General features: G+C 40.2%; 1 protein-coding gene across 6 annotated transcripts in view; it reads right to left on the bottom strand.

Moving 5' to 3' along the window:
• Window positions 1–13482, bottom strand: part of CSMD3 (CUB and Sushi multiple domains 3) — an 804446-nt gene that overhangs the window by 533577 nt on the left and 257387 nt on the right. For all 6 annotated transcript variants that reach the window (XM_072151297.1, XM_072151299.1, XM_072151298.1 and 3 more), the window contains exon 5: window positions 5233–5440. In XM_072151297.1, coding sequence (XP_072007398.1) covers window positions 5233–5440 — 208 coding nt within the window. The remainder of the gene's footprint in view (window positions 1–5232; window positions 5441–13482) is intronic.

The raw sequence follows: 13482 nt of genomic DNA, 5'->3' as shown, positions 1-13482 counted from the left end.
AGGGAATGCATCTCCACATTTTACCTACCCAAAGCAACTGATATGTTAGGACCATACGTTCCACCAGTAACTTTGTTTTCATTTTCCAAATTTTCCTTTCATGCCAAAAGTTAACCTTAAAAATATGCAAATGACGCTGAAGTGCTTGTGGGTTCAGGGCTCTGACTCAACAACAATATCAGTGCCTGCTGCTACACTTCCATCACTCAACTTCCTCTCTCATGCTTCCCCTTTCATCACTCCTGGGTCCAGCAAGTTCTGGAGCCAGATCCCTCAGGTTCTCTGATGAAGCACTTCAGCCTCATTTGCATATTTCTAAGGTCTCATGCACACAAACATATGCCTGCCCGGCCGCAATCGGTGCTGCTCACTCCTGGCCCTCATAGAAATTAGTGGCTGCACAGTCATCGATATGGTCGAAGATAGAGCATACTCTATCTTTTTGCAGCTACGGCTCAGAACGGTGAGCACATTGTGTCTACCATACCGAGCCCGGGCACCATAGCCGTCTATGGGGGACATATGTACGGCCGCAAGCTTGTGATAATTGTAAGAAAATCTACAAACGCCATTTTTCATGGCTTCTTGCTTTTACTGTCAATTTCTTAATATATGTTTAGCCTAACATTTTGTACATTTTCACTTTGCCAAAAAGCAGACACCTGTGTAGTTTATATAGTGCTCCACTAAAAATATCACAGCACTTAAGTGACATATTGTACATTCAAACTAACCTAGATAAACATACTGTAGCACATGGCACTTGATAGACCTTCCATGGTAAGAAGATGATTATATGTTTCTAGGACAACACACTTATACTTGACCTCGAAATGTTCCCGAAACTGTAAATAAGGCCACAATCAAGTGTGTTCTTCATGCTATTTGGGAACATTTTTTGTTTTATCAAAACATCCTTCAAAAAATGAACAGATGGAACAGCACTCATTGCCACAATTTTATTAATGATGGTAAATCTGGATGAATAGTTTCTAAACTATACTAATATTCTAATATTCTATATGCTTATATATAGGCATACTAATTATGCATTCAAAGATAAAAATAAGCTTTTACTGTGCTCCTTACATTGAAATGTTACACTGTTGGTTGGCTCTATTCAAGCGGGCTCCTTGTGTTTTCGTACCGGTATAGCCCCGGCCAGTGGCTACTTCCGGGTACCAACGATAAAATGTGTGTGTGCGATACACAATCCATTTTTGGCGACTTCACCTCTTTGGCTACGGTTCGCCGTTTAGGACAAGTAACAACCTACGCATTTTGGAAGAAGATTGTCTTACGGTACAAAAATGCAAGGAGCCCATCTTGAATCTTCAGTGAATATTGCAGAACAGCCAACCAACAAGTTACCACGGATACTTCCGGTACTTGACTGCAACTTTTTGGGCACTGTTGAAACGTTTAAATGTAAGGAGCGCGGTTAAAGCTTATTTTTATCTTTTGATCAGATATATATTTCTTTATTTCAAGCCAAAATGAAGTTCAAATGTCCACACACCTGTAGTACTGAAATATTTTCATTAAACTTTGCAATCTCAGCTGTGGGTGTAGACCCTGGTGTTTTTGACAGTTAAAGAAAGGACTAATTAAAAAGAATTTGGATTTTCTTGTAAAATCCTTGTAATTAGGTCCTAAATCAATGGATATACCATCAATGGCATTTCTACTCCATCTTTTACTATGGTGTTCTTGTTCTGACATCCATCATCCATACAGAATAATACACATAATATAATTGACATTTGTTCATATTCTGCCTTTGTACAATTCATCATCATTTCTCTTTTCCTTTTCGAAAAATACGCCCCAACTTCAACCCTCATTTGGCTGTTACACAATGTTCCCACATGACACAGCTGTGTGCAGGATGACAGATTCCCTTCGTCTCATTAAAAGCAAAACAAGTAAAGTATCAGAAAAAAAGTATCAAAACATACTTTTAGAAGTGCAGTTTTGGCAAAAGAAATGGAAAATTGGGGACTTAAGTAAAATCATGTTGTGACATTTATCACACACTACTTCATTTAATCTTTAAAATTTTTGCAGCATTTAGAAAAATTACATTAAATCCATAATCCATAGTTTAAATGTCCTCCCTTTGCATCTTGATAGTGAGTTTCCTCCGATCCCTCTTCTTTTTATTTCTATTTAAAGGCCAACATATTCTTGGAATATTGGGGCTTATTTACTATGAATCCTGCGGTCCATTCACTTCGGTTTTCCGATCGCATGGGGGATTGTATTGCACGCAATCAGATTTTGGTGCATCGGCTCCGGCTTTCATGCCACAAAAATCAGGGGGCAGGGCATTGTACGATCCGATGGATTTGGACAAACCGCGGGATTCGACTTTAAAATTGTGTCGCAAGATCAAGCACTTACATGCACCGGGAAGAAGAAGGTGAACTCCAGTGGACCTGAGGGGGGAAGCGACAGATGCAAGATATCGGGCGCACGGTCTGAGTGAGTCGCGGCACAGTGCATTGGAGTTGGGGAACGCACCTCGGGGATCGTGCAGGGATGGGCAAGTAAATGTGCCCCATTGTGTACATACTGGGGTGATGTTTCATTTAAGTTACATTGGTTTACTGTGTTTAAAATGTCTCAGAATTGTCACCCAAACAATCTTTTTATAAGAGTGAGCCAACCTACTCCATTTTTAACTTTAGACAACGTAGTTGCGAAATGTGATTTTTTAACGAGTTGCTAATTTAGGTGCAAATCCACTCCCACCAGTGGTATAGGAAAATTTTAGGAACCTTTTTTTGGCTTTTTTTTCGCCACTATTTAGTTGAAACACATTTATCATGTGGTCAGGCCACAAAAATAGATCTGGAGGGAGATTTATCACAGCTTGTACTAGCTGTTCTTTCTGTGCAATTCCCACAATTCCCATCAAGAATTTTGACTTCTCCCCCCTAAACGCTAGTTACGTGTGTGTGTGTGTGTGTGTGTGTGTGTAGGGGGGGGGGGGTAAACTTTCCATTATGAAATGGACCTTTTTTTTAAGGGTCATGAAAATACATGAGATCTAATAAGAGATATCTTTAAAAATGTACGACGCACCAGTAGAAGTGTAGTAGATTTTGATTTAGTTCTTATAATTGTCTTAATAAATGTTTTTTTTTTAAATAAAGAATACAGTATGCATAACCTAACGTTATTTTAAGACTACCGAAATCTTCTTTTTAAATATTATATATCAACCAAAAGTTAATTATCAAGAAAAAATTTATTTTTGGAGTTAATGAACAATTCTAGTGATTAAAGGTTTTTTGATCGCATGTAGATATTTTAAGTATTTACAAAACTTTTAATATTCCTTAAAGAAATTAGGGGGTAGCTATATCATGATAGATTGTAATTGATGAATGTGTAGGTGTATGTTGGCTAAATGGGGTTACACAATATAATTTCTTAAGATTGCGTAAATTAGAATGAAAAAATAAACGTAAATGGGGGATTAATTATACGCTTGGGTGTGTTGCACGATGTGAACCTAGTGTACGATGTGAACCATGTCCCCGCTTGGACATGGAGGTGGCATAAAGGGGGAAATAGGCAAAATTCATGTCCATTCTCCAGGAATTGTGCCTATATTAGCGCTTATATACCAGAAAAGTGGTGCACAAGTCCTTCCAAATCCCCCCAATAAAGTTTGTAATATATCTTATCAGCTTCCTTGTCCTTACTTTGGCTCTTATCACCCTCACTCCTTCCTCTTAATCTGCTTTTAAATGAAACTTCACATAATTTCTATCTTGCTAGCCACAAGACAGAAGCATACTAAGGTTTCAGAAAACATTGAAGCTCTAACAAGCAGAATCAGTTCTAACATACCTTGAGAATGCTGTAGCTACACTGCAGAAACATATCTTGTTTAATCCCCGAGTGGTTTTACTCAAAAAACAATTATAAAATTATGATTATGAGGCTTTGGTGCTCCTGGGACTGCTCTGGCGCTTCTCCTGTTACCCTAAATTATGCACTGCTTCTGCCTTGTGCCCAGCATAAGCCAAGAATACATCATCACTGTGTTGTCCCTGACTAACAGAAGTAATCAATTGCTGCACCATCCGCCAGCTGTTGTGTATGAGTCATCCAGCTCATGTTGATTAGTCCCGCCTGGACAGTTCAGGAAGCTCCATGTAATACACAAGCCAGTATGCATCCAGCCTCCCCAAGGTCCTGAATTTTATAATTGTTTATCGAGCAAAACAAAAATACTCTCTAAGACTCTCTAAGCAGACACTTCATGATCCCTCTGTGCAATGAAATGCTGTGTGCTGACAATGTGCTTAGATTATCAGGATACAGGTTTATATACACTTTTATTTGACTTCTGAACATTCTACTAGAATCTGACACATAGAAAAAGAGCTGTCAGACAGATCAGAGATGAGCGATGGTGAGATCCATGAGATGGATATAAAACACAGTGACATTTTCAGCTCTGCTAACTTACCTATAACTGCTATATACTTCTCTCCCAGATAAAGATCTTATCTAATCTGCAGTTTGTAGAGTAAGTATATGCACATTGCTGCTCCTTGGAAGGAAGTGCCTGTGTCTGAACTGGTCTTGCAATTCAGGGGGGAGGGGCAGGAGTCAGAGGTCATTGTATTGTGCAGACAAGAGAAGCTATTCATGAGAAGAAACCAGCCATAGTCAGAAGATTTACAGTGGGATCCAGGGGAAAAAAAATTGTGTACACCAGGGATGAGAGTGACAGGTTGGAATTATATCTGTAAAATGTTGTTTTTTTGTTAATAACATTGAATTAGAAAATGTGTTATTTTGTTATCCTGAGTATATTAAATAGTATATTTAAAAATCTTCATGGGAAACCCCTTTAAAATTACAGCTTTAGACACCGATTCATCCAAAAGTATTGCATCTAGTGCATCTGTGAGCTGACCATACATAAAGCGTAGCTGATTTTCACTCTTGTGTGCCATAAGCCTTAGGGATATAGGGATGAGCAGACCCATCTAAGTTCAGCCTGGGTGCCGGTATCGAATGTGGACCAGGTGCCAAAAACTGGAACCAATCGTGAAAGTTAACTGTTTAAATGCTGGCTCCATTGAAATCAAAGCAACCCAAACCAGCATAGGTCGTTACGAACCCCAACTTTGCCGTTCATGTCCACTCATCTTTAGTCACATGCTGTTGATTTGCTAAAGATAAATTTTGAAGAGAAAAGCATCTTACCGTAGTTTTGGTGGCTCTGATCCTTCTACTTCTAAGTAATCATATTTTTCCTCCATCTGAAAATCTGTAAAAACCAGTGATATGGTGTCCCCCGGTTCTGTGACAATCGTCCATGTGCAGTCTGCATTATTGTGGTATTCATTGGGAAATCCAGGGCTTGAAATAATTCCATTTGTTCCTCTTACAGTTCCTCCACACGCATCTTCAGCTAAAGGAGAAAGCAAAGGATATGTGTTAACCAACTCGAATCCAGTAACTGGTGGAAAAACATTTTTACCTTAATTTAAAAAACTTTTCATGTGCGATATAAACACTGGGGCAGATTTACTTACCCGGCCCATTCGCGTTCCAGCGGCGCGTTCTCTGCGGTGGATTCAGGTCCAGCCGGGATTCATTAAGGTAGTTCCTCCAACGTCCACCAGGTGGCGCTGCTGTGCTGAAGAGCATCGGAACGCACTGGAGTACACCGAGTCGGGCTGAGTGAAGGTAAGCGCATGCCGAGCGACAAATTTTATTTATTCTTTTGAAATTTTTTCGGTTTTTCCGAATCCGTCGGGTTTTCGTTCGGCCATGCCCCCCGATTTCCGTCTCGGGCATGCCAGCGCCGATGCGGCAAAATCCGATTGCGTGCGCCAAAATCCCGGGGCAATTCAGGGGAAATTGGCGCAAATCGGAAATATTCGGGTAACACGTCGGGAAAACGCGAATCGGGCCCTTAGTAAATGACCCCCACTGTCTCAAAAGATTAGGCACTTTTTGTTTTCTTGACACCAGCTCATGGATGGCTCTTTCTTTTAAAAATGGCAAATTCAGGTTATTTATAGCGTGTTACTAAAAAAAAGGTTTAACAAACTTTTTAAGACTAGAAGGGGAATCATAAAAATGTACTAACAAATCTGACACAAGTTCCAATATTTTGGTTTAAATTTAATGACAAATGTTACTCCAACGTGGTGAAAGGTGTTTCACTCTACCAAAAATCTTTTTATAAGTCAAGTGGATACAAAATGTCCTTATTTATTTAATAAATATTTTACACATATTTTGTGCCATCTTACCATAAAATTCTATATATTCTATAATGTCTTGGATTTCTTATTTAATAATATTTCCTTTATTTATATAGCACACACAGATTACGCAGCGCTGCACAGAACTCGCCAAATCAGTCCCTGTCCCCATGGGACTCACAATCTAATCACCCTACCAGTATGTTTTGGAGAAAACCGAAGGAAACCCACGCAAACATGGAGAGAACATAAAAACTCTTTGCAGATGTTGACCCGGATGGGACTTGAACCCAGGACCCCAGTACTGCAAGGCTGTAGTGCTAAGCAATGAGCCACCATGCTGCCACAATAATAGAGCCCATCTGAATTCTGTTGTATATAAGCCATAAAATTATAATGTTTCACCTACAGGCATAAGACTTACAACAGCTCTCCGGTCACTACATGACTTATTGTATTCAGGCAGTGCCGCGTCATGTTGTGTCTTCTCCTGAGGATCATTCAGAATTTGCAGAGATAGTGATTCATTAATTTAACATAGTAAAGGCTACAAAGCAGTAAATAGGGAAAATCCCCCAGAGATGTGTAAATATGACTTACTACATGACACGCAAGCCTAAAATGTACTACATTTATTTTAACTCTTTCACTACATGTTATTCATAGATGGATCATAGATAGATCAAAAGGAAAAACTCCTTGCTGAATAAGCTTTATTATAATATTATACACATTGGGGGTCATTTACTAAAGGCCCGATTCGTGTTTTCCCGACGTGTTACTCGAATATTTCAGATTTGCGCCGATTTTCCATGAATTGCCCCGGGTTTTTGGCGCACGCTATCGGATTGTGGCGCATCGGCGCTGGCATGCACGCGAAGAAAATCGGGGGGCGTGGCCAAACGAAAACCCGACAGATTCGGAAAAACTGCCACATTTAAAAAAAAAAATTGGTTGCACGGGCCATACTCACATGCACCAGGAAGAGATCAGTGAACTCCGACGCAACTCGGCGGACCTCGGCGCAGCAGCGACACCTGGTGGACATTGGGCGCAGGACCTTCATGAATCGCCGGAAGACCCGAACGCTCATCTGAGAAGCCGCCGCTGGAACGCGAATGGACCGGGTAAGTAAATGTGCCCCATTGGGGCAGATTTATCAAGTGTCTGAAAGTCAGAATATTTCCAGTTGCCCATGGCAACCAATCACAGCTCCCCTTTAAAATATTCATGAGCACTGGTAAAATGAAAGCTGAGCTGTGATTGGTTGCCATGGGCAACTGGAAATATTCTGACTTTCAGACACTTGATAAATCTGCCCCATTATCTTAAGAGGCTACTCGCCTTCTGTGAGCTCAAAGGGCAAAGGCTACTACTTGCCTCTAGTAGACCCCACAGATCCGGTGTGCAAATAGACCCAAATTTTTAAGGAAATCTACCAATGAAAATTTACTTTCTGAAGTAGTTCCCATGGTAGATTCCACCTCACTGCACTGTCCCCAAACAGTTTTGTATTCTCCTTGTTTGGAGCCCTAAATAATAAAATCTATTTTATAAATATTCAAATTATCCACAGAGGCCTCTTTGGGCATGGAGTAGCCTGTATCAGCTCCAGGGGTAAGGGTTACTAGAAACCTCCAATAGCTGATGAAGATCCGCCTACCTTGTCCTTGCCTGCTGTCAATGTTACCACTGTATCCATGCATGCACAGTGGTTGCAGGCATGGTGGCAGCAGCAGGGGAGCTCTGTGCATGCTGTTCCACCATCAGCTATGCATAGGTCATTATAGGTTTCCTTCACTGATGCTCTGCGCACACATTAGCATTACCGAAGCCAACAGAGGACCGGAAGCTGCTGTGCAACCACCAGGAGCTACTGCCGGAAACTACTGTGCCTGCATGTATTCACAGCAGGCATGAACGAGTAGGTTGGTAAACCTGCAGAGGCCTGTATCTGTATACATCTCCATGCCCTGAGTAGCCTCTGCAGACAATGGAGCACATTTACTTACCCAGTCCGAGGAGTTCACCAAAAGTGCATTATCCGACCCTAATGCACTGTGGCGAGATTCACTAAGATCGTGCGCCCGATCCTGCTTGTGTCGCTTCCCCGCTCAGGTCCGACGGAGTTCACCTTCTACTTCCTGGTGCATGTAAGTGCATTGTCTTGCGACACAATTTGAAAGTTAAATCCTGCGCTCAGTCTGAATCAGTTGGATCGTTTGATGTCCCGTCCCCAAATTACAGCCGTGCAAAGCCCAAAAATCCAACGAAAGTGCACGGACAGACCCTTAGTAAATAAGCCCCAATGTTTGTATTGTAAAAATATATTTCAGTAACCAGTAACTTTGGTTCAACTACAATCAATTGAAAAATTCAGGTCCTGGAAGACCCTTTTAAGGAAGATTTTGTCCATATAGAGTATAGAGGGGTTGATCTATATTGGAAAAAAATGAACACCACTCTCCAGCTCCAGGTTGCCAAGTCTCTATGGGTTTCTTCCAATGAGTGTCTACCTCAAACAATTGGATGTCACTTTAGGTTATCAGGAGACTTTATTTCTGTGATGTTTCCTGGTCTGGAGAGGCCACCCATTGGATGATGCGGGTCCCTTGACCAGGAGTGCACCTGGCATGAAGCAAGTTGAGCCTCTTGCCTCAGGCAGCATCAAAGGTGCCCTGAATCTCTTTACAACCAATATCAACATGTATGTGAGACTGCATCGAGAGCCCACCAACTAAAAATATAACCTATTGTATTTCTACTGGATATGGCACATTCAGTACCTCGACTCCGACAGCAAAGGTTTGTGGTGCACCCCTACTCCGGAACTTCTGGTCCCATGCAGACATGGGAGCCAGAGTGGGGTAAGTATGTATAATTTTTATGGTCCCCTGGGGTTTTTTCTATATTCCAGGAGAACCTCTTTGATGTTTATTTTGAAATAAATGGACTATGTTTCACTATAAATTAGGATACAGAAATTTTTTTTATAGCTAGAGATGTTTATTGAGGGAGTGTAAGCCATTGATCAATTTTCACCTCTATGTCACCTGCTATGCTCTGTTCATGTTAATGACCTTGACTTAAGAGAAAATATTTAAGGCATTAAGACTGAAATAATTACAGCAGAAGCTTCATGATTGTCTCCTCGCTCTGTCAGTGGGTCTTATTACATTGATATAAATTGTTATTACTTGGAGATTGGTGGCATTTATCAGTATTACCCAGCTGGGAAACAAAACGTCATCTATTTTATCAAGAAAAGCTATTCCAATTGAAATTCAATTGGATTTTGGCTTTTGATATGTTTGGAACAAGCTCCAGCCGCAGATTCACAACGAGGAGACTTTGATAAACAGACCCCTTGATGTCGACTAGAGAAATGTCTTCATTTTGGTACAATTTCTTCTCATTATATTTGTTCAGCCATGTCACTTGTTAAAGAACTAGGGCAACAATTTCGCACAAACATAGTAATTATTCAATGAAAAATCTGATGAAGTTTTAGTTTATGGCTTCACAGCAATTGGAAGGAGGTAAGAATTTCTATGTATAGTGAATAGTGGAAAATTGTGTTGACATAAAACTTAATCATCAATAGAACAATAGTATTTATTATTTTATTCAGTATTATTGTTGTGCAAATATGTGTATTTATTATTATTGTTATTAATATTATTATTATTATTATTATTATTATTATTATTTTTCTATAAATAATTTATAAAGCAGAATAAATTTCAAGGTTTAATACATTCAAAAAGGGGTCACATACATAGCATAAGAAATAGTACCAATAGACACAAAACCAAGAAGGACGACCCTGCACTTGAGGGATTAAATAGATATGGTAGTAAGCATCACAATTTGTATTATGCCAATAGAATTAAAAATATTACATATTTGGGTGCATCAGTCACAAAAAAAAGTAAAATAATGGCAACTTCAGGCCAAAAATAAAAAGAAGTGATGGTGTCTAGGTTGGGGGTGGATGCGTACTGCACAACCTGGACATTTTTCTTAATTGGCAGCCGTGCAGCCAATCTGGCAAAATAATACCCCTAGCTACTAGCCATGCAGCCGATCACACAAATTGATGCCTCTAACTACTAAGCATAGCTGTGATTGGCCATGGGTGGCTCAGTGGTTAGCACTATAGCCTTACAGTGCTGGGGTCCAGGGTTTAAGTCCTATCCAGGTCATCATCTGCAAAGAGTTTGTATGTTCCCTCCAGTTTCCTCCCTACATACTGGTAGGATGATTAGATAGTGAGCCCCATGGGGACAGGGACCGATTTGGCAAGCTCTGTGCAGTGCTGCGTAATCTTTAGGTGCTATATAAATAAAGGATTATTAATTGGCATGGCCGCCAATCTGGCAATATGTTCGGGTCCGCTCATCTCTACATGTAAATATTCGAAGTTTAGAGAGTGAGATATACACAACTGCCCTGCAGTGCAACCTACCATCTGCTCCCAGTAGACACCATCATGGACTCTTTTATTTGGGTATCTCTGAGTTGGCTTCTGTGTTACACACGTAGCATCCCATGGTCAGCTCGAAGATATATTCCTTTCGCCTGCTTTGGGACAGTGTAATAACCTCACTGTATCCTCTTACAAGATGTTAGAGACAATCTCTATTATTACTTCTATATGACAGAAGACACTATGAAAGCTTCAGTAAGTGTCCAGTGCCCCTGGAGATCTGTTTAGTCATATATTTATGTATGTTGTTAATAACATCAGGGCGGGCAGAAACTAACTAAAATGTCTAAAGTGTAGTAAGAGTAGTTCCTCTCACTGCTGTGCTCCGTTTTTTCTGTATTCAGTTTCCCCATGGTCCCTCCCCTCTGCCCTGTAGTAAAAGCTGTTGTTGGATAACTACTACTGCAGTCGCTGATGGCAGATGAAAGGGATTGTGGAGAGAGTCAAGAACACAGCAGTATAATCCCCCCCCCCCCCCCCAGTGCACTTAAAAAATACATTTTATACCAACACCTAACACCACTTGCAAATGTGCTTAGTAAAAACTGTTAATTCACTTTAAATATTTTTGTCATCTTTGTCTCGATTAATTTGGAAAAATTCTATAAAGTGAAGCCATCACCAGGAATGTAATTTTTAACTGGTGACAGTATCCAATAGTCTGATATGCTTATTTACAAATTGCCTTTGTCAGCATTATGAATAATTTCAGTACTTTATAAAACTGTATTTCACATTACATGGCTCCCTGCCAGCAGCGTGTGGTGAGTCCTGGGGGGGGGGGGAGCAACTGGAGCAGCCTGTGTGACTGTGTCTCAATCTTCTCGATACATACTCCTTCCCTGCTGGTTGAATGCACATGACAGAAATTGGTGAGGGCGTAGGGAACTGATGGAGAGGATACTGAGACAGGCCGCGGTAGCTGCCCCCCCCCCCCCTCCACCAATCTAAAGGACTCACTGCACACTGCTGGAAGGGAGCCAGGTAAAGTGAAATAAAGTTTTATAAAGTAACAAAATGATTCAGAATGTTGAAAAAGGCATTTTTAAAATCAGCATAGCATAGACTATTGGAACATGTCACCTGATAAAAATTACATTCACCACTAAAAAGTAAATAAATGAAAACACACTGTCTGAATATATATATATATATATATATATATATATATATATATATATATAGCCTTTTAGCTTATTTCTAAATAATGAGGCATTGAGTCGCACAATACTTTCACCACCATCTAAAGAGCAGGACCCAATCCGAAACCTTATTTATAGACTTCATTCAATCCATAACCTCTTATAATAGTGATCCCATGGTCTGTAGTGCAGATAACTACATATGACCATTGATCTGGAATAATACGCCCACTGCACAATGAAGTGGAAGACCAAAGGCAACACTGCTGTAACCTCATTGTTTGTGGACTACTTAGATCTCTGAGACAGCCTAAGGATATTTGGTGCCAAATGAAAAGGCAACATTCTATCGATTTTTCCATCAAATTCACTAAACCTTTATATTTTCTTCAGTAACATATAAATACAACAGAAAGTGTTGGCAAAAGAGTAAAATAAAATATAATCTAAGGATTGAAGTTAATTTCAATTAAGTCAATGCATGAAAATAAAAATTGCATCTAGAAAACTGAAGGACATGAAATAACGTGTACGGAGAAGAAAAAATCTCGACATAAACTTGGAAGGATGTAAACAAATAAAAACGGTAGACAGATGTTTGCCCAAAGCAGAAAAGATCAAGTGAAATTGATTCATTATATTGCCTAAAAAGGAATAAATACTTTGCAGAAAATTCAGCATTTCTAACTAACTATACCTCCAATCACCATCATTTCACTGAATTATTATCTTATTTCGGCATCTAACCTAATCAAAAGACACATCCTTGGGCGTAATGATACCCTTCTGTTCAATATTCGCTCGGTAATAGCCGGCAGATTTTATGCTCTTATGCCCTTTTGTATCGGCAGCTTCCCGACTGCAAGCAAAAGAACATATTTTGTTTTGTGCTTAGTACTTTAGGTATCAGCACAACTGTTGTGATAGTTTAAAAACAAGACAACGATATCTCCCGTTATGTACTGAAGTGAAGTTATCTACCAAAGAGAAGCAGAAGCGAGAGAAAATAAAGATATTTTGACATGTCAAATTTCTGTGAAGGGGCCCTTTATGGTCTAAGCAGGACCTATTGGGGGTGCAACACGTGGCACCTCGGCAATCAGCTGCCAATGTTGGAGCCCGAAGAGCTCTGTCTATAGTTTATTAGGGTGAAACAATAGATGTAATCCTAGCCACTTTGATTCCCATAAATTTCTAAAAGAACTTTAAAAACATCAAATAGAATCATATATTTAAAGGTGAACATTGCTGGGTTGGCACTTTTGCTGCAACAGTACATGCCTAGATTGCAGAGTCGGAACAGTATTTATTGCATGTACTGTTTTCAGAATAGTGGTGCTACTGTTTGCTAAATCCATACATTCCTAAATTATTCATTAATGAGTCATTAAAGGGGTTATCCGGGTTTAAAAATCTTTTAATGGCCGGGCTGGGGAGGGATAGTTAAACATAATAAACATGGACTTACCTCCTCCGGCACCGCCGATGTCCCGCGCCGCGGTCACTTCGATCCGTGCCCCTGTAAACAAACAGGGGCACGGAAGCCGCGCACAGGGAGCTTCTGGTCCGTTGTGGACGGCTCCTCCCATCCGTCCCTATCTCTCAGCGT

This window comes from Engystomops pustulosus, chromosome 5, assembly GCF_040894005.1.
Source record: "Engystomops pustulosus chromosome 5, aEngPut4.maternal, whole genome shotgun sequence".
In the NCBI taxonomy this organism is placed as follows: Eukaryota; Metazoa; Chordata; class Amphibia; order Anura; family Leptodactylidae; genus Engystomops; species Engystomops pustulosus.
Note: the sequence above shows the minus strand (reverse complement) of the source record. Positions and strands in the feature narration are given on the sequence as shown.